Source organism: Canis aureus, chromosome 6 (assembly GCF_053574225.1).
Source record: "Canis aureus isolate CA01 chromosome 6, VMU_Caureus_v.1.0, whole genome shotgun sequence".
Classification (NCBI taxonomy): domain Eukaryota; kingdom Metazoa; phylum Chordata; class Mammalia; order Carnivora; family Canidae; genus Canis; species Canis aureus.
In genome coordinates, this window is record NC_135616.1 from 57,703,647 (window position 1) to 57,723,241 (window position 19,595).

The window sequence follows — 19,595 nt, forward strand, 5'->3', positions numbered from 1 at the left end:
ACAACAGGGATCTTTCTTTTGTGTTTGTTCAATAATGTATCCCCAGAGCCTGTAATAGTACCTGGTAAATAGCATGTACTTCTTCAAAAAATGAATACATAAATAAAAAAATTTTTAATCTGTTGGTTTTGAGATATCCGGTGGCTCAGATGCTTAAATATCTGCCTTCAGCTCAGGTCATGATCTCAAGATCCTGGGATCGAGCCCCACATGCACGGAGGAGCCTGCTTTTCTCTCTAATCCTCCCTGTTCCCTGCTCCTTCTTTTGTCCTCTGTCTCTCTCAAATAAATAAATAAAATATTTTAATAAAAAAATCTGTTGGTTGAATAAATAAGTATTTAAAAGCATAGGCTCTGAAACCATAATGCCTAGGTAAAATCTCAGCACCCTCCTCTTACTAGTTATATTACCTGGAGCAAGCTCCTTAACTTTCCTGTGTCACAGTTTTCTCCTCAATAAAACAAAAAATAATAGTAATAGTACTTATCTTACAGGGAACCTTGGAGAATTAAAGTAATTAATACATATAAAGTTCCTTAATGTCCATGAATAGTAAGTATACAATAATGATGACTAATGCCCATTACTTTAATTCATTTTTGAATTAAGAATACTTCAAACTCATCCAGCATGTTTAAATTTTAATCAATTTTCTAAAAATTTCATAACAATTTTTGCCTTATATAAACTCCAATGCTTATGCTATGTCACACAAATTATTACTACATTGGGGAACTATACCTTTTCTTTATGTAAAAAATGTTGTCTTTTACACTTTTCTCCTTGAGTCCTATTTTGGTATGCACTTTTCTTTCTTTGTTTTTGCTATATTCTTTAGTATTCTTACATTTGCCAGGCTTATCCTCAACTATTCCTCTATTTTCAATCCTTTTTTTAAAATAAAGATTTTATTTATTTATTCATGAGAGACACAAAGAGGCTGAGACAGAGGCAGAGTGAGAAGCGGGCTCCTCACAGGGAACCAAATGCGGCTCACTGGGACTCCAGGACCATGCCCTGAGCCAAAGGCAGACGCTCAACCACTGAGCCACCCAGGCGCCCCTATTTTCAATCCTTTTTGTGTCAATATGCATTAGGTCTATCTGTTCTAAAGAGTACAGCTAGAAATGAAGGGCAGGCCTTCAACACAGTATGTCCTATCAGTTTTATCCTATAAATACTAGAAGGATTTCCTCCTCAACAACCTCCCTGTCCTCCAGCAGATGCTAACGTTGAAATCTTCCAGAAGACCCAGCCTATGTCATCCTTAGGCACACTTGACTCTGCATACTGCGACTTTCATGCTAGGAAGCCTTCTTTTTTTTTTTCTTTTTTTTTATATTTTTTAATTTTTATTTATTTATGATAGTCAGAGAGAGAGAGAGAGAGAGAGGCAGAGACACAGGAAGAGGGAGAAGCAGGCTCCATGCACCGGGAGCCCGGTGTGGGATTCGATCCCGGGTCTCCAGGATCACGCCCTGGGCCAAAGGCAGGTGCCAAACTGCTGCGCCACCCAGGGATCCTAGGAAGCCTTCTTAAGTGTTTTTTTAATCCTGTATACATTCTTTTAAGTTTTCAGTGTGAGGATAGTAATAGATCAATGAGATTCCTTGTGAGTGAAGCCTGAAGAGATACTAACATACTGAATGCCTCAGGATACCATCTTAAACCAGAAATCTCCTTTATTACATAATAGTAAGTGCTGTTCTAAAAATTTAAACAGAAAACAAAACAGTATTCTTATTACTTTTCTTTTTTACCCAGATTCAACTTCCATGTTTCTAGCTCACTGCTAGAAATTCAAATAAATACAATGTAAAGGGCAATAATAGAAAAACCTTTTCTTGTTCCTCTACAAAGAGACTGTCAATGCCCTGCAGCCAAAGCCCAATAGAAACACACACCTGTAGGTGAACAATTTTTATTTACTACTCACTGCCAACAAACAATACAACACACTACAGGTAAGAGAGGTATCTCAGTTAAGAACAAACTTACAGGATACAAGTTCATGTTCAGTGTTTGAGGGAGGGCTCTGGATTGGATACTGTCAAGAAGTGGAGATAATTCTGTGAGTGAGCATCTTCTTAATTAGAAGGACAAAAGACTACAGTAAAACTAAAGTTGCAAATAGTAAAGCAAGAGCAATTGTCCATATTAGCTAGGAGAGAATTGCCTCTGGTATTTTTTTTGTGGCTTGCACAGTGATTTTGTTTTTGTTTGTGCTTAGTTAGGCAGTTTATAAAGTGACCTTACTTGTTGTCTCACTTCATCACAGTCACAGGGTGGATGTATCTGATATTTTGTGAGATTATACTCAAAAGAACATCAAGGTCCAGCTATGAATGCAAAGCCTGTTTCCAGATCCAAAGACTGCCTTTCCCTCTCAAGTTTTTAAGATATGCTTCAACTTAATGCTTTAAAAATTTCTCCTGATATATCCTATATGTCTTATAAAAACAAGATGATCTGATGTTTTCATAGTTGTTCAGTAATAGCTGCAAAGCAACCTGTGAAATTACTATTAAAAAAAAAAAAACAGGCCAAATACATGCATGCATATGAAGATAACACAGGATGTTCAGAGTAGTTATACCAACTAACCATGAAAGTAACAGAAGTAATCATCTAAGCAGTGGGAAAAGAAAAACATAAACAAAAGCTCCAAAAGATCTAAAAGGATTTTCTTTTTACTTTGATAAAAATAACCACACTACACATAAAGTGAATATATAAATGAACATTTATAAAAATATCTCATGGTTTCCCTTTTACTATGAAGGATAATATTAGGACTATTGCTAAATTTTACAGGGATTAGACAATAGCACTATATTATCCATGTTAACTTTTTGAATTTTAAAATTATATTATGATTATATAAGGCAATACCTTTATTTTTAAGGAAATATACACTAAAGTTTTTAGAGGTAAAGAATCAGTATGTCTGTACCTAACTCAATCTAGAAAAGAAAATGTATGTGTATTTAAGCAAAAGACAGAATGAGAATGAACAAATAAATGTGATCAAATGTTAACATTTGGACAATCCAGATAAAGGATACAAAGGAATTGCTTTTACCATTTTGGTTACTTTTGACTAATTCTAAAAGTATTTCAATATGAAAAGTTAAAAAACAAAAGGCCCAGCCTCAAAATTAGATTTGACAAATTATCAGCATCCCCGAGTTACAGATGGGAGTAAAAGCCAAAACAATCATACAATTAATTAGAAGAGAAGTGAAGCTGAAGTCTATTTTACTCAAATCTGTAGTTTACTTCCCATAAAAAAAGCTTAACATGTCAACATAACAATGAGTAATTCATAAATTATAAACATCCCTGTGAAAAAATAATGTGCTGATTATTCATAATTTCATCTTACATTATTTCCTTCAAGGTCTGATGTTACTAGTACTTAAAAAAATTTTTAAATTCATCACTGATGACCACATAAATAGCTGCTTATGCATCAGAACTATCCGAGTCCAGGCAGCCCTGGTGGCTCAGCGGTTTAGCGCCGCCTTCAGCCCAGGGTGTGATCCTGGAGACCCCGGGTTGAGTCCCATGTCGGGTCCCTGCATGGAGCCTGCTTCTCCCTCTGCCTATGTCTCTGCCTCTCTCTGTGTGTGTCTCTCATGAATAAATAAATAAAATCTTAAAAAAAAAAAAAAAAAAAGAACTATCCAACTCCTAATCCATGCCACAGCATTCAAAAACAGTCATGTTTATGACAGAACATTCCAGCAGACTAATCAATGATTTTAAAACTCAGGTGATTATGTTCAGTGTAACACAAAAACATACTGCTAAATATATTATTTACCTGAGAACTGCCACTGAAACCAGGAGGTTGGCTGTATTCTGTGGAATCAATAATATTACTGCAAAATGAAGAGAGAAAAATATGATTCAGTGTTCATGTTATTTTAGCAACAGAAAAGGTAAATCCGAAACATATCATATCCAAATCCAGTATTTCTAATTTCTAAGCAAAGAAAATATTTATTGTCAATAAGTTAGATATCAAATAAACACATAACTCATAAACAAAACTCAGCAAACATTTTAAAAATTTACAAATTCTTCATCCACCACCTTAAACACACCATGAAAGAGTATCAGTAGGAAATAATCACAAAACAGGTGTATATAGAAATGTATTTGCTCCGATTTCATTTTCAGACAGGTTAATAAGCTGTTTGGAACACTATTTAAGGAACAAAGGACTTAAGAGTATTAGGAAAAGAGCACAAGCAAGCAATTAAATTTACAGTTAAGAGATCTTGTTATGGCACTGAAGAGCTATGTGTCCTCAGACACATACTTTATAATCACTCCATTCCCTCATCTGCAAAGTGAGATGAGTGGGGACTAATTATCTCTAGATTATCTAGAGTCCCTTCCAGGTCCAAAATGTTATGATAATCATCTCATGTGAAAGAAAATTACGAAAGGAATAGAATAAATGTTAAAATACCAATAATCTTTTTTTCATAATCCAATACCTATACACTAGTTTTCTCCACCTGCTCAAAAACATAATCTGCTCTCTACATTGGTTTTCATTTAGTTGTTAACTTCTGTGCATTTTCCTATCTAATACTAAAAAAATCTCTGAAACTATGCAGCATTAACCCAAATTACAAAGGAAAGTCACAGCTGTACAATTATATGTCACATAACTACTCTCACTCTCTCACTCAAATCATTTGCCTCCAAAGGCAAACGTATATTTCATAATGGAAAGGCAGACTAGGAAATCAATTTCACATATTAGCTATATCCATAATGAATAGGTAGCTTAAAGAAATCAGTGGTTCATTCTTGGTAAAAATACGTGACTACCTTTCCATATTGGGCTTTTATTTGAAAAAGACAGGTTCATATTTAAATTATCAATATATATCTGAGAAAATTAAATTATAAAGAATTTTATATTCTGTGAGCAAACTACAATATATTAAGATCATTTAAGGGTGAACATTAAGGGTACCTGGTTGGCTCAGTTAGTTAAGTGTCTGCCTTCAGCTCAGTTCATGATCCCAGGGTCCTGGGATCAAGCCTCAAGTCGGGCTCCTTGCAGTAGGGAGTCTTTTTCTTCTCCTTCTCCCTCTGCCTCTGTCCCTCCCCCACCCTTGTTCACATGCACTCGCTCTCTCTCTCATACATAAATAACATCTTTTTTAAAAAAATCATTTAGGTTGAACATTTAAAAAAAGTTTTAAATAAATAAGGGAACTGAATGAACCAAAAAACTGCTATGTACACACATGAAATTAGACTACTATTCATTTGTTCTTTCATTAGCACGAATTTAAGGCAGAGAAAACTAAATCTGCACATTTAACAAATTACATGGGGCAAGAGCCAAAGCCTGTTCCTGTGCAATATTCTACATAAAATTATTAAACAGTTCCCCAAAACAAAGCATGCTATGCAACATGTAACCTGAAAATAATTTAACTTATAAATTTTAATAATTACAATCAAATATAGATTTAATTTCTAAAAATAATACTATTTTATTTCCTTTCTACCACAGCAATAATCCCTAATATTATAAACACTAAAGAAATAATTACTTTTCTCAAATTAATGTTTTCTGCTACTTAACACAGAGGTTTTTCTCTGCTACATCAGAGAAATCATATCATTTCTTCTAAATAAGAAATGAAGCATTGAATTCCAAATTAATAGTAAATCCTCATTTACTAAACAACCAAAACTCCTGTGGGTCCCACTTGTGCAGATACTTCCAGATATACCAGAAATCAGTCTTCATGTTTGTTTTTCTTTTCTGATTCTACCAATCCTTTAACTATTCAAATAAATCATCCATTATCAATATGACACATCTGACTACTAACAGCAGCAGCAGCAGCTAACATCTATTGAGTGCTTATGTGCTAGTCATCATTCTCACTTTTTAAAATGTATTATCACATTTAATCAGTGAAGATAGGTATTATCTTTATTTTACAACTGAGAAAACTGAAGTATATAAAAGTTAATAATAAACTTGCCTAAGATTAAACTGCTGATAAGTTATATAGTTGAAAATTTGAACCCAGGCGGTATTAACTCCAGAATTCTTATGTGAGACTGCCAGAATGATGTTTCTTTCTTCTTGAAGAGTATCAATGCCCTCCGACTTCTGAATCAAGTTTCTATTTATCTTCTTTTCAATGTTTTATTCTCAATTCTATGATGACTTCCAAAACTCTTTCACCTCCCAAGGTTTAATGAGCTCTAGAGTAAGGATGCTTGCATTTAGATAGTGGTTATGCCACTAATCTTGTGACATTGGGCAAATTACCTCATCTCTAGGATATATTTCTCTCATCTGTACAATGAAGAGGATTATAAAAAACCTATTGCACAGCATTTGTTCTAAGGGTTATATGAGACAGCACACGTGTAAATTACAAAATAGTATCTAATGCATAGATATCACCCTAATAGTTACAACATTTATGAATAAATACAGTTCTCTAAGTAATAATTTCTTGATTTTGATGCAAATTCCAATGAAAATTAATAGGAATTCTTTTCTAATACACTGTCTCAGAATCCTTACAAAGAGAGAAATACTATTTCTCATCTCGGTATTTGCAAGAACTTCACCATGATATTTTACAACAAATTTTGTATAAATAAACACTGGTGACTACAATAGCCTTTCTACCAATACACAGTTTAGCTTTTAAAAATATCAGGCTCAAAAAGATTACATAAAACTTCAATTCCTAATATCTAAAGCTCTAAAAATCACATACTTTATGACTTATTTGAAAGTAAAATGTGTTGTGAACAAATTTGTTATCATTTCACTATGAGCATTCAATGTTAAAATATTAACATGCTTGACTATGCTGAACTGTCTCTTACTCCTCCATTGTTATTTTAAAATAACTATTGGGGTGGGGGGAGACAGAACACTAAATACTGAAAACTTCCAAAGGTTTTCAAAAAAAGTTATAGGACCCTACATATCATTCAGCTTGGATTTACTTGAGAAATGAGACTTCAATAGTAAAAATATTAGGCTATAGAGTACACATCTATGGCCTCTAGGAAAATGAAGAAATTCTTTTTCAAGAATTTGAAAACAAACAAAGAAGTTTGTTCTTCAAAGACCTGAAGTTATTAGAGTACTTCAGAACTTCAGGAAAACATTTCTCAAATACCTTACAAAGTATCCTTTTTTAATTGAAGATGGTTGGGTGTAGTTATATAGTGCATAGGGGGACTGTATGAACCAAATGTTTTTGTTGCCTTTTAAAATTCTGCAATTCCATAATTATTCCTAAAGTTGAAAAGGAAAAGCAAAAAGGCAACTGATTTTAACATTTTCTATATAAGAACATTTTCCTCAGGGAGAAACTTAATGCTGACAAATGTAATTGCATATATAATGGAAAAGGGTCTGAAAGAAGAGATCTGAATCTATTTCTTTGCTGCATCTGGAATTCTAGTTGGTAGAATTTCAAAAACAAAAGAATAAGCTCAAAGAATAAGACTGACAAGACTGATCTGCCTCCACAACGAGTAAAAGTCCCAATTTATTATGTTAAGTGCTGTTTCTGACCACTTTATAGTCTACTACTACCTTCCAGTGAGGGCAAATAGTTTCCAATTTACTTATAATTCACAGGAGAAAGCAGAATTTTTAATTGTAAGATGATACAGGTTCCACAAATCTTAGTATTCCAAAAACTCAGTTATCTGAAATAATCTTAGAAAAGACTTTAAAATTAAGTAAAGAAAGCAGAAAAAGCATTCCAAAAACAGTAACAGAAGATTCAAAGGTAGAGGATCTGGAGAATGAGCAAAGTATGCTAGGACTTGGGTAGGGGAGACACAATAAATAGCAGAAATGAAAAATGGTTAACAGCACATATAAGTTTATGTTTGTATTTAATTATCCTATATCTAAAACAAGATTACCATGTATTCCTTCAATCCCAGCCTCCCCCATCCCAGACCTCTCACAATCAAGATATAACCAGAATAATCAAAGAGGTAAAAAGTTCCCTCTATGACTAACCCAAAAAGACAAAAACCAAGAGGATATAATCACAGTATATGAATGGAATCAACAAGGAATGATAGGTATATATCAACAATTTGCTTCCCACCCAAAGACTAATTTTTAACTTTCCTGGCTCTCCCAAGTCCAGAAACTTGATTTCAGGTGTTTCTAAGATACTATAGAAGGATATGTAACTTTACAAAGTTGTGAGTAAAATAGAAGTCTTTATAAAAGACAAAATAAGCTAAAGATATAAAACTTTAGCAATGACTATTTGAGCTTTCTTTTATGAAAAAATCATACCGGATTTAAAGATTTACCTAGACGCATCTCAACAATACAGACATATTCACTACCTGCTAAACCAATGTTTACATATTTTTTTCAAAGATTTTATTTATTTATTCATGAGCGACACAGAGAGAGAGGCAGAGACAAAGGCAGAGGGAGAAGCAGGCTCCCTGTGGGGCAGCTCAAAGCAGGACTCAATCCCAGGATCCCCGGGATCACACCCTGAACCAAAGGCAGCCTCTCAACCCCTGAGCAAACCCAGGTGTCCCCAATGTTTAGATATTTTTCAAGTATGATCCCCCAAACTTGCCTTTAGGGCAGCCCGGGGGGTGGAGGGGGCTAAGCGGTTTAGCGCCACCTTTGGCCCAGGGTGTGTTCCTGGAGACCCAGCAACCTGCATGGGGCCTGCTTCTCCCTCTGCCTGTGTCTCTGCCTCTTTCCCTCTGTGTGTCTCTCATGAATAAATAAATAGAATCTTTAAAAAAAAAAAAAGTGCATTTAAATCTGGGCTCCAGGGCAGCCCGGATGGCTCAGCGGTTTAGCGCCGCCTTCAACCAGGGCCTGATCCTGGAGACACAGGATCAAGTCCCATGTCAGGCTCCCTTCATGGAGCCTGCTTCTCTGTGTGTGTGTCTCTCATGAATAAATCAATAAAATATTTTAATTAATTAATCAATTAATTAATCTGGGCTCCACCTCAGACCTAATGATGAGATTTGGGGGAGGGTTCAAAAATTAAAATCAAGAGTCTTGGTTAATACTTATACACATCGGAATTTGGCATATTCGCACCTTAGATTTGAAAACTGGAATGGACTGCAATATCAAGCGGTGACAAATTATACTTTATGATAAGAACCCAAAAGGGTTTTTTAAAAATCCTGAAATGCCTATAAATCAAATGCAAATAACAAAGTTTCAGAGTTAAAAGCATTTTGATTATTTTATGTTTTTGGAACCAAGTCTTCTTTACATATTTTAAGCAGAATAATTATTTTGTCAGCAAACTTATTTTTCATCCTGAAGTGATATAACCATGAGAGCAGGGTTATAGGGTCTGTCATACTCACAACTGTATGCCCAGTGCCTATAACAGGGTTTCATACATGTCTTATACGCTCTCCAAAACTGGCTAATTTTCAAAATAGGTTTTCATAACTTGCTATTTCTCTACTACCTACAAATTTAATGAGAAACTGCAGATATATGAAGACTACCCACTACATTACTGCCAAGGAAGTTTTTCGGTGTTTTGTGTTTTTGTTTTAGTTCATGTTGAAAATTCTGTAATATTCTTCATTGTCCTCCATCTCCTATGACTTTAATTGCAACTCCTTTGCATAGTATAGTGTCAGGATAAGGCAAGTAACTCCCTAGTACTTTGAACAATAAAACAATCAACTGGTTTTACTACTTCTCCCACATCATAGATAAACCATTAAAAAATGACAACACATCATTTATATTCAAAAGCCCTCGACACAGGTATAGTAGAGATTTCTTAAAATCTAACCTTGGAGATATGAAAAAAAGTGTCAGCCTAAGTGTGGAGAATTTCATGTATTGTTACAATTCCATTCTTGAATAAAGAAATTAAAGGCTAAATAAAAACTCGTTAGGTTAATGTAGGAAGATTTGTTTAAAATATATAATAAATTAGAGACATATTTGTAAGGATTAGAGTTAGATTTGACCATAAAAATATTTTCATTCCTGGGGCGCCTGGGTGGCTCAACTGGTTAAGCGACAGGCTCCTGATTTAGGCTCAAGTCATCGTTTCAGGGTCATGGGATTAAACCTTGTGTCAGGCTCTGTGCTCAGCACCTAGTCTGCTTGAGATTCTCTCCCTCTACCCCTCGCCACACTCATGAGCTCTCTAATAATAAATAAACAAACATAAATAAAATCTTGTTAAAAAAACACACTTAGATTCCTATATTTTAAAAAAGTTATCAGGACACCTGGGGGGCTCAGTGGTTGAGTATCTGCCTTCAGCTCAGGGCATGATCCTGGGGTCCTGGGATTGAGTCCCACATTGGGCTCCCTCACAGGGAGCCTGCTTCTCCCTCTGCCTATGTCTCTACCTCTCTCTCTACGTCTCTCATGAATAAATAAATAAAATCTTAAAAAAAAAATTATCTCCCCAAATAAAATAAAGCAATTGAACTAAATAATAAATACCAAAAAGTACTAAGAACTTAAGCTTAATAGTAAGCTTTCCTTACTTTCCTAGGAAATTACCTTTCCTTAATAGGTAAGGAAAGATCCATTAACACTGGATCATAAGCCAGTCAAAGACCAAATATGAAAAATAAGAAATGTGGGGGACGGGGGTGCCTGGGTGGCAAAGTCAGTTAGGCATCTGACCTGTGGTTTGGGCTTTCATTTCATTGGGCTTTTCATTTCAGGGTCATGAGATCTAGCCCCATGTGGGGCTCTACACTCAAGAGTGGAGTCTGCCTTGGATTCTCTCTCCCTCTGCCCCTCCCCTCCACCTCAAATAAATAAATAAATTTTAAAATTAAAAAAAAAAAAGAATAAGGAATATGGGTCCAAATTCATCTACTATACCAAAGAGCCATCCAAAATTACCACCCACTACCACACACATTTTTTATGACTGAAGGTAAATATAACTGCATAGATAAATATAATTGCTCACTGATGCAGGTAAACCAAAGAAGAATTTCATAATCTAGTTCAGAGCCATTATGAAATATCAAATTCTTTTAATTTCATTAATTTACTCAAATTATAAAATATATAAATTCACAAGGTATTAACTCACTACTCTATGTATATATTCTTAACAATAAATAATTCTAGCATTGATAAAGTAACCCTTTGCTTTTCCTACCTATTATATCTACCTATCGGTTCAACTGGACTTTGTCAACAGAAGCACAAATGAAAGGGAAGACTCAAAAATATCTGATAAAAGTAATTGAATAAAGATAAAAGTGTCTTCCATAAAAGTCTTTTCTATTCACATTTATCTTTCATACCACAGAAAACCTTAATAAACAATTCAAATTTTAAAAGGGATCCCTGGGTGGCGCAGCGGTTTGGCGCCTGCCTTTGGCCCAGGGCGTGATCCTGGGATCGAATCCCACATCAGGCTCCCGGTGCATGGAGCCTGCTTCTCCCTCTGCCTGTGTCTCTGCCTCTCTCTCTCTCTCTCTCTCTGTGACTATCATAAATAAATTTTAAAAAAAATTAAAAAATATATATATATATACACGTGACTTAAAAATTAATTAAATTGGCAGCCCTGGTGGCGCAGGGGTTTAGCGCCGCCTGCAGTCCAGGTGTGATCCTGGAGACCCGGGATCGAGTCCCGCGTCGGGCTCCCTGCATAAGCCTGCTTCTCCTTCTGCCTGTGTCTCTGCCTCTCTCTCTGTGTGTCTCTCATGAATAAATAAATAAAAATATTTAAAAACAAACAAACAAATAAATAAAATAAAATAAAATAAAATAAAATAAAATAAAATAAAATAAAAATTAAAAAAAAAGACCATCGCTGGACTCCATTTGATATCGAGGGTCTAAATAAGGCAGCAGAAAGAAAACACAGGATATGAAAATTATGGCTAATCACAGTATATAGAAGATAAAAATCCTGGGGGAAGTGGGGTTGGAGAAAACAGTTATATGTCTTTTGTTTTGCTTCTCGTGTAATACATAATCTAATCATTAACTTAGAATCTACTTAAGAGATTCAATGACCAACATTAAGGAGGTCCTCATTACAGAAGAAAATAAATGCAATCAACAAAAAGGCTTTTTAAGGTAAACCTGTTATAGAAGAGACCAAAATTATTACAGTGAGGAATAAAACAAAACTGTCTTGCATTTAAATAATAAAGCTAATAATTATGGCGGAAGAAAGTTACTGTAATTGGAACTGCATGTTATTTCTTAAAAATAAAATATTTGTAGAATAGCATAACATTCTTTCCAGTACGTTTAATTTCACATCTTAATCTTAAGGGTCATTTCCTAAGAGTACTTTAGGGATACATCATTTTTCCCAAGTGTTTCTCTCAAACTTTTTTTTTCTCTCAAACTTTAATATTCAAATTATTTGTTCCAAGAAAATATCAAAATACTCTTTTAAAGAAAGTTCTATGTTTGCCTGTTTTACCTTCAACTGTTAACTAAGTTAACTCTGCCAGAACCTCATTTTTGAGGATAGCTTTGCATAGGGTTTTAGTAGATCTCCAACAAAGATTTCATAGACTTCATGAAATCCGAAATCTTTCGAAAGATCTGCTTCTTTATCTTATAACACAACCACTTCTCATCTCTTCCTCCAATAACATCCTAATCCAAGGCACTACCTCCTCTCTTCTAGATTGTTACGTGCTTCTTTAACTTTTACCACACTTGCAATGGCACACAGTTGGGACACAGACTCTTCTCTATCCTCCACATAATTACCCTAGTTAACATTTTAAAATCTCTATTAGATCCTGTTCAAAACTCTCCCATGACTTTTTTTAAAGATTTATTTATTTTAGGGGGAAGGGGCAAAAGGAGAGGGAGAGCGAGTCTTAAACAGACTCCGTCCTCTGCACAGAGCCTGACTCAGGCTCAATCTAACAACCCTAATAACATAACCTGAGCTGAAACCAAGAGTGGGGCACACAACTGACTGTAACACCCAGGGGCCCCAACACTCTAACATATTTATACTTCACATGAATGAAGTATAAAAATATTAATATTTTTAATATTAAACTTAATGTCACATCCCCAGAGAAGTCTGACTACAAACTGACTGGAACTACATGCTATTTGCAATCCTAATATGCCCTAATTTTTTTTGCAAACCCATAATATGCCTAATTTTTCTTCCTAAGGTACTACTTACATGCTTTGTACTACTACTATTATATCATATATTTCCTTGCTTACTATCTCCCCAAAGCTTACACAGACACCTCCCAAAAGGTAAAGTCCATTAAGGGCAGGAACTTTGCCAACTAAGTCCAACAAATAGAACAGTGCCTAGTGCATATCAGAGGCATTCAATAAATAGTTAAATTAACATGTGACTATATTGTCACATGTTAATAAAACCCATCAGTGAGAGACTGAACCATAAAAACCTGGACACAAAAGAAAGAAATGCCACCATTAAACGAGAGAGAGAGAGCACAGTGGGAATTGTCATTGAATATTTTGAGAGATGACATTTTTGTTTACCTGCATATACTAACATAATATTCCATTGACAAAGATCCCATGTATTTCACAAAGTAAGCATTAAACTTAAAGGTAACAACAACCCATAGACTAAGTCATTCCCAAGTGTTTTAAATAAAATAAAAGGAATAAAGTTGAATTATACAGCTATTATGACTCCAAAATCAACAAGAACTCACAAGGATTCTCCATAAATGGTTAATGAAGAAAATACCAAACAGCACAGAAACCTTTTTTTTTTTTTTTTTTAAAGAAATCTTTTTTAACTAGAACCTCCCCGTGCTCCTTCCTCACATATCATTTCAAACTAGATCCACCATAGCTTTCCTTAACTGACACAGGTTTTGAAGGCTGGTGTAATCTGGCACTGAATTGTAATACTGGCACTGAATTGCCTGATAATCCACATGTTATCCTGAAATTGTTTGTTTGAAAAGCTTCCACTGGGCCATTAATCTAGATGGATTAGCAAGTTAAAAGCACATAAAATTGCCCTTACTTTGAACATATCAAGCAAAAAAAATTCAAATTCAAATTTTAGGTAGTACATATTTCATCAACTGGAACTTCAGAGCTAGAAAGAACCAGAGACATTTACTGTACATCACAAATACATACTGAATGAGGCCAATCACTATTGCTACTCTAAAACCTAGGGAAACAATCACGAGCAAGAGAATTCCTGTCCTAATAAAGCATATAAAAAAGAAGACAAATTAACAACACAGAGTAATGAATAAAATAGTAGGGAAATCTAAACTGACAGATTTAATGCCTTTATTTTAAATCTGGGCAAAGTAATGTACCCAAGCAAATTCAACAAGTTAAGGGACATGCCCAAGGTTCTACTTTAATCAAATTTTTCCCAAAATTACTTACCATTTCATGTTCTTAAATTATAGATTTTTGAGGTCATTTGATTTTAACTCACAAGATATTTAAAGCAACTATTATTTCAGGAAATTCACCAAAATTTTAATCCAACAGTGAATTCATAATATTATAATACTCTGCTGTTCGTGGCATGAAAATTCAAAGCATTAAGGAAACAGATGGGCCATCTGAATCTTATTTCTAGATCATGACCAAAAGCAATTTCTCAGGGGTTTTGTACATTACATGGAAAAGGCTCCCAAGGACTAGTACCATATGTGCATTCTGCAACATAAATCCTAAGTAATTACAAGTTTGAAGCTTTGTACCTGTGTGATGGAGAAGGAGCTTCAAATTGAGGCACCGTGCTATCCTCACTGACAGGAGAATACAAGCCACTCATTTCCTGAAAACACAATTATCTGAGTTATAGTAGACAACTCCAAACAGAAGATGTAGAAATCAAAATGAGATACATTACAATCCCTTCCAATCCTAGATTTTTATCAGTCCCGTCTGTCTCAACATCCAAATTTCTCAAGGTGGCTTCTCTGCAGAGTACAAAAGCAAGAATATCTAAAAAGTTCAGAAACAGCCTTTTCTATGGTACACATTCTTAAAGAACTAGAAACTCTTTAAAAATATTGTTCATCGGGCAGCCCGGGTGGCTCAGCAGTTTAGCACCACCTTCAGCCCAGGGCCTTATCCTGGAGATCCGGATTGTGTCCCACCCACGTCGGGCTCCCTGCATGGAGCCTGCTTCTCCCTCTGCCTCTCTCTCTGTCTCTCTGTCGCTCGTGAATAAATGAATAAAATCTTTAAAAACATATATATTGTTCATCACTAATGAGGCCATCAAATACAGAAAAAGACAAATGTATTTCAAATGGGATGCACTATATTATAAGCTAATCATTAATCCAAGTAAGAACCTATTGACAAATAGTAAGATGACAGTACAGTATGTGAATCATTAGGTTCAGCTCTCTAAAGTACAGAAAAACAAAATACGTGTTTACTTTAAAAATATCCTCTGCAAGCATTAACAGTCCTCTTGATTCAAATATTAGCATTTTAAAATAATCCCTGAAAGTCTAACTAATTAACTTCGAGGAAGAAGCCTATTCAATTATTACTGCATAAATTATACACCTCTGAATCATACCAACAACCTCACCGTTTTTATGTGGTATTCTGATTAATGGGAAAGCAGTAAATGTTAAAATGCCACTAAAGATACAAATAAATAAATAAATAAATAAACAAACAAACAAACATAGTGAAGTAGAATTACTTCTAAGCCACGCTCAGCTCAATCATGCACCCAACAAGGGACATAAGCATAGCAGTAACAAGTTAGCAGTCACATGGGATAATGAGTTTCCACAAAATATTAAACTTAAGACCATTTAACATCTTCTACATATCAGCAAAAGAAAATTATAACACACGTGAACAAATTTAAAACACACACTAAATTTAAATGTAGCTGCAGAAAATAATCTCATGTCATAATAGCTTATGAGCCTCCAAAAGAGCATCCCATGGATTTCATAAGTAAACTATATTATAAATGCCTAGATTATTGTTCACATTCTCATACCTCTTTGTAAATTAACCTTAGCATAGTAGATATGTAAAAAATTATTTACTTAATAAAAGAAGAGAATTGTGACATTACCACTTTAATGATAATGTAGGGTTTCACAGGATTTAATTTTAAGTCACTATGTTGGTGTACCAAGAAAATTAAATGATTTTTTTCAATCTAACCAAGAATAATTATGCCAACAAAACAGTGAAAACAAATTTAAAATACATTTATCATAAAGTGTTCAGAACATTTTTTCGATAAAGATGTACTCTGAATTAAAATTTAAGTAACATCTGTTACTTTCTATATAGTGGAAACAAATCCCACAAATTTGATGCAGTAATTTAAAGTAAAAGTGACAATTTCATGAAACTCAAAATTGCTAGAAATGTGAGAAATTCTTGATTTCTTACTTCCACTCTTTTAATATCCTCTTCCAAAACACTCAGCTCCTTCTGGATCTGTTCCAGTTGCTGCAGACAAAATAGAGAAGGGGAAAAAAGCCTAAACGAAACCACACTGGCAATCATCACAATCATAAAATAACTTTACATTTCGAAAATAATTACTAGAAAATCAGGCAATAATAATAAATTGCAGGGATGAAAAACTGCAGACCAAAAGAGCTGAAATATCTATGGTAAAAAGTAAATGTAGAGACTTATTTAACATTTAAGAAAACACGACACTGGGGACACCTAGATGGCTTAGCAGTTTAGCACCTGCCTCTGGCACAGGGTGTGATCCTGTACTCCCGGGATCAGTCCTACATTGGGCTCCCTGCATGGAGCCTGCTTCTCCCTCTGCCTGTGTCTCTGCCTCTCTCTCTCTCTCTCTCTGTGTCTCTCATAAATAAACAAAATCTTATAAAAAAAAAAAAACTGTACCTCCTTAATGCAACAAGGGTTGACTCTATATAGACTTTATTCAGTTATGAATGATCAACAAAAATGACGATGTGACTTAATAAAAACAGGAGAAAAAAGAGAAATAAAAAATAAAAATAAAAACGGAGATATCAAGACTTTCCAATTATCTCACTTGGTAGCAAATTTCTATCATCAGTATCTCTAGGTGGCTATCTTACTCTAAACCAAATACATTAACCAATTTTTAAAATGTAAAATAATAATGAATACTTGTGTAATACTTATCATATGTGAAATAGGTACTATTACACATATGGAAAATGAAAAGCATTAAAAGGTCAAATGACTTGCCCAAGATCATTGGGCACTAAATAGCAGAACTGGTATTCAAATCATGGCAGTCCTCTTACTCCAGAATTCCTACTGTTAACCATTACACTATACTACTTCTTGAGAACAGTAACTCATTATTTAACTTTTCATTCCTTTAATGACTAGTAAGGGTAAACAAACTTGTAAGGTTAATTACCATTAGCACATTTCGTCCTGCGGCAATCCATACACAGTTGGTAATACAACAGATAACTTATTAATTCAAATATTTACCAGTTCTAAGCATTTTACTAAGCACTGGGAAGAATAGGATTTAGAACACCATAGCCCTTGCCCTTATGGAATTCAGTCCACGGAAGAAAGCAAACAAGCAAGCCAACAGTTGAAATATCGTAATAAACATTATGATGATAGTATGCACACAATTAAAGGTAAGGATGCTTGCTCATAACGAACCTAGCAGAAAACTGGGGAAGAAAGGAGAGGCTACTGAATAAATAAAATTACATTTGAAAGTAAATGAAAGGCAGAGTCTTGAAGAACTAAATAGAATTTTGCTAAGGAAAACAGTGAGGAAAGAGAATAAACAGGGTAAAAAATAATACATAGACGTAAAAGCTGTGAGAAATAAAAATAATAAATATGAAGCTATGATAATGAAATCACCCAATGGCAACTGGTATAGTCAGCAGAGATGAGGAAAAAAAACAGATGAAAGGGAGAACACCAATATTTAAGAGATAGGTAAAGAAAGAAGGAACAGTTCCACATAAACTATTGAGAAGTGAAAGTGGTAGCCACAAAACCAGAATACAAGACTACATACTACTACAGAAGCCATGGAGGAGTGGAGGGAAAAGTGTAAAAAAAAAAAAAAAAAAAAAAAAGGTAATTAGCATTGTTAAATGTTTTCAACATTTCTATCCAGTTTAATAAATTTTTCTCTACCCTAAAATTTTTCACACCATACTCTCACCTTAACCAAAACCGTGCTCTCCCTCAAAGAAACAGTATTGGATATCTTTCAAATAAAAGCTGATCAACTGATAAACACTCACATCGGTTCATTTCTAAAATTAGTCTTCCACTCCAAACCACTCTGGTCTGGTTCAATCCAAGCAGCCAAATCACTGTTGATCTTAGCCATCTACAAAACATCTCAGTCATTTCCTACCATCACTGACATCTCTTGTCTTTTGCCTTTTGGTTCATCCACATTTCCAACTCCAGCGATCTGAAGCTCTAATTCAGTGAAGCATCCCATGGTCAACAATTAACCTTTTTAATTAATAACCCTGAAATGCCCACTCTTCAAATCCTTAAATGTTGAGGATCTTTAGTAGGATTGCTTTAAAAAAATACATTTCAAAGAAAGATGAAAGTACACATCTACAGTATCAACATCCAGAGACAGCCAGTATCATTGGTGTGATACGTAATACATAATTAAAACCAGATCAATAATTTTCATTCCAGGGACGCCTGGGTGGCTCAGAGGTTGAGCATCTACCTTTGGCTCACGGGTCCGGGGATCAAGTCCCGCATCAGATTCCCTGCGAGGAGCCTGCTTCTTCCTCTGTCTATGTCTCTGCCTCTCTCTCTGTCTCTCGTGAATAAATAAATAAAATCTTTAAAATAATAATTATTATTATATTATTTTTCATTCCACTTTTGAACTTGAAACACCAGAAAAAAATTCCAGTATGACCTGAAATCCTAACATATTAAATTCTAATGCCCTATTCTCTGAAAATAATGCTCCCTCTTTTTAGTACCCCAAAGCTTATGCTGGAAAATGTATCTATTACTATATACGGATGCTGCTTTACATGAGGTGAACTACATTAAACTGCCAATGTTCAACAATAATATCAATAATTACTGGTCCAAAACCAGTAATCTCATATGGTGCAATTTAAAACAAAACAGGGCCTCTGGGTGGCTCAGTGGTTGAGTGTCTGACTTTGGCTCAGGTCGAGATCCCAGGCCTCCACACAGGGAGCTTGCTTCTTCCTCTGCCTATTGTCTCTGCCTCTCTCTCTCATGAATAAATATATACAATCTTAAAAAAAAAAAAAAAAGACAATAATGTTATCAACAATCAAAACCAGGAATATAAAAATAAAAATACTATAAAGTCTAGAAATTAAACAACGAAGGGACAAATGCTGCTCTAATAATAGAAAGACACATAGATAGATACAGAACATAAAACAATGCAACCAACTTATGTGAAAAAGTCTGAAAAGTGTCAAGACAAAAAAAATGTTTCCAGTTTTGAGAAATGGAAATCACTTAACACATACTCAATTTGAGGTATTTACATTTAATGAGATTCTGAAGGGGTCTGGTTAAATATCAGGGCACTGTGATACTGTGATTTATATTAAG

The 19,595-nt window shown here is 34.6% G+C and overlaps 2 protein-coding genes across 10 annotated transcripts in view; one reads left to right on the forward strand and one right to left on the reverse strand.

The window, feature by feature from the left end:
• The window catches only part of COP1 (COP1 E3 ubiquitin ligase), a 244,389-nt gene that overhangs the window by 153,187 nt on the left and 71,607 nt on the right, over window positions 1–19,595 (reverse strand). For 6 of the 8 annotated variants that reach the window (XM_077901781.1, XM_077901776.1, XM_077901779.1 and 3 more), the window contains 3 exons: window positions 16,416–16,475; window positions 14,738–14,814; window positions 3,828–3,885 (listed from right to left, as the gene is read on the reverse strand). In XM_077901781.1, coding sequence (XP_077757907.1) covers window positions 3,828–3,885; window positions 14,738–14,814; window positions 16,416–16,475 — 195 coding nt within the window. The remainder of the gene's footprint in view (window positions 1–3,827; window positions 3,886–14,737; window positions 14,815–16,415; window positions 16,476–19,595) is intronic. The other 2 variants (XM_077901780.1, XM_077901778.1) reach the window with 1 other exon arrangement.
• Window positions 1–19,595, forward strand: part of LOC144316185 (transcription and mRNA export factor ENY2-like) — a 73,514-nt gene that overhangs the window by 4,138 nt on the left and 49,781 nt on the right. The window lies entirely within an intron of this gene.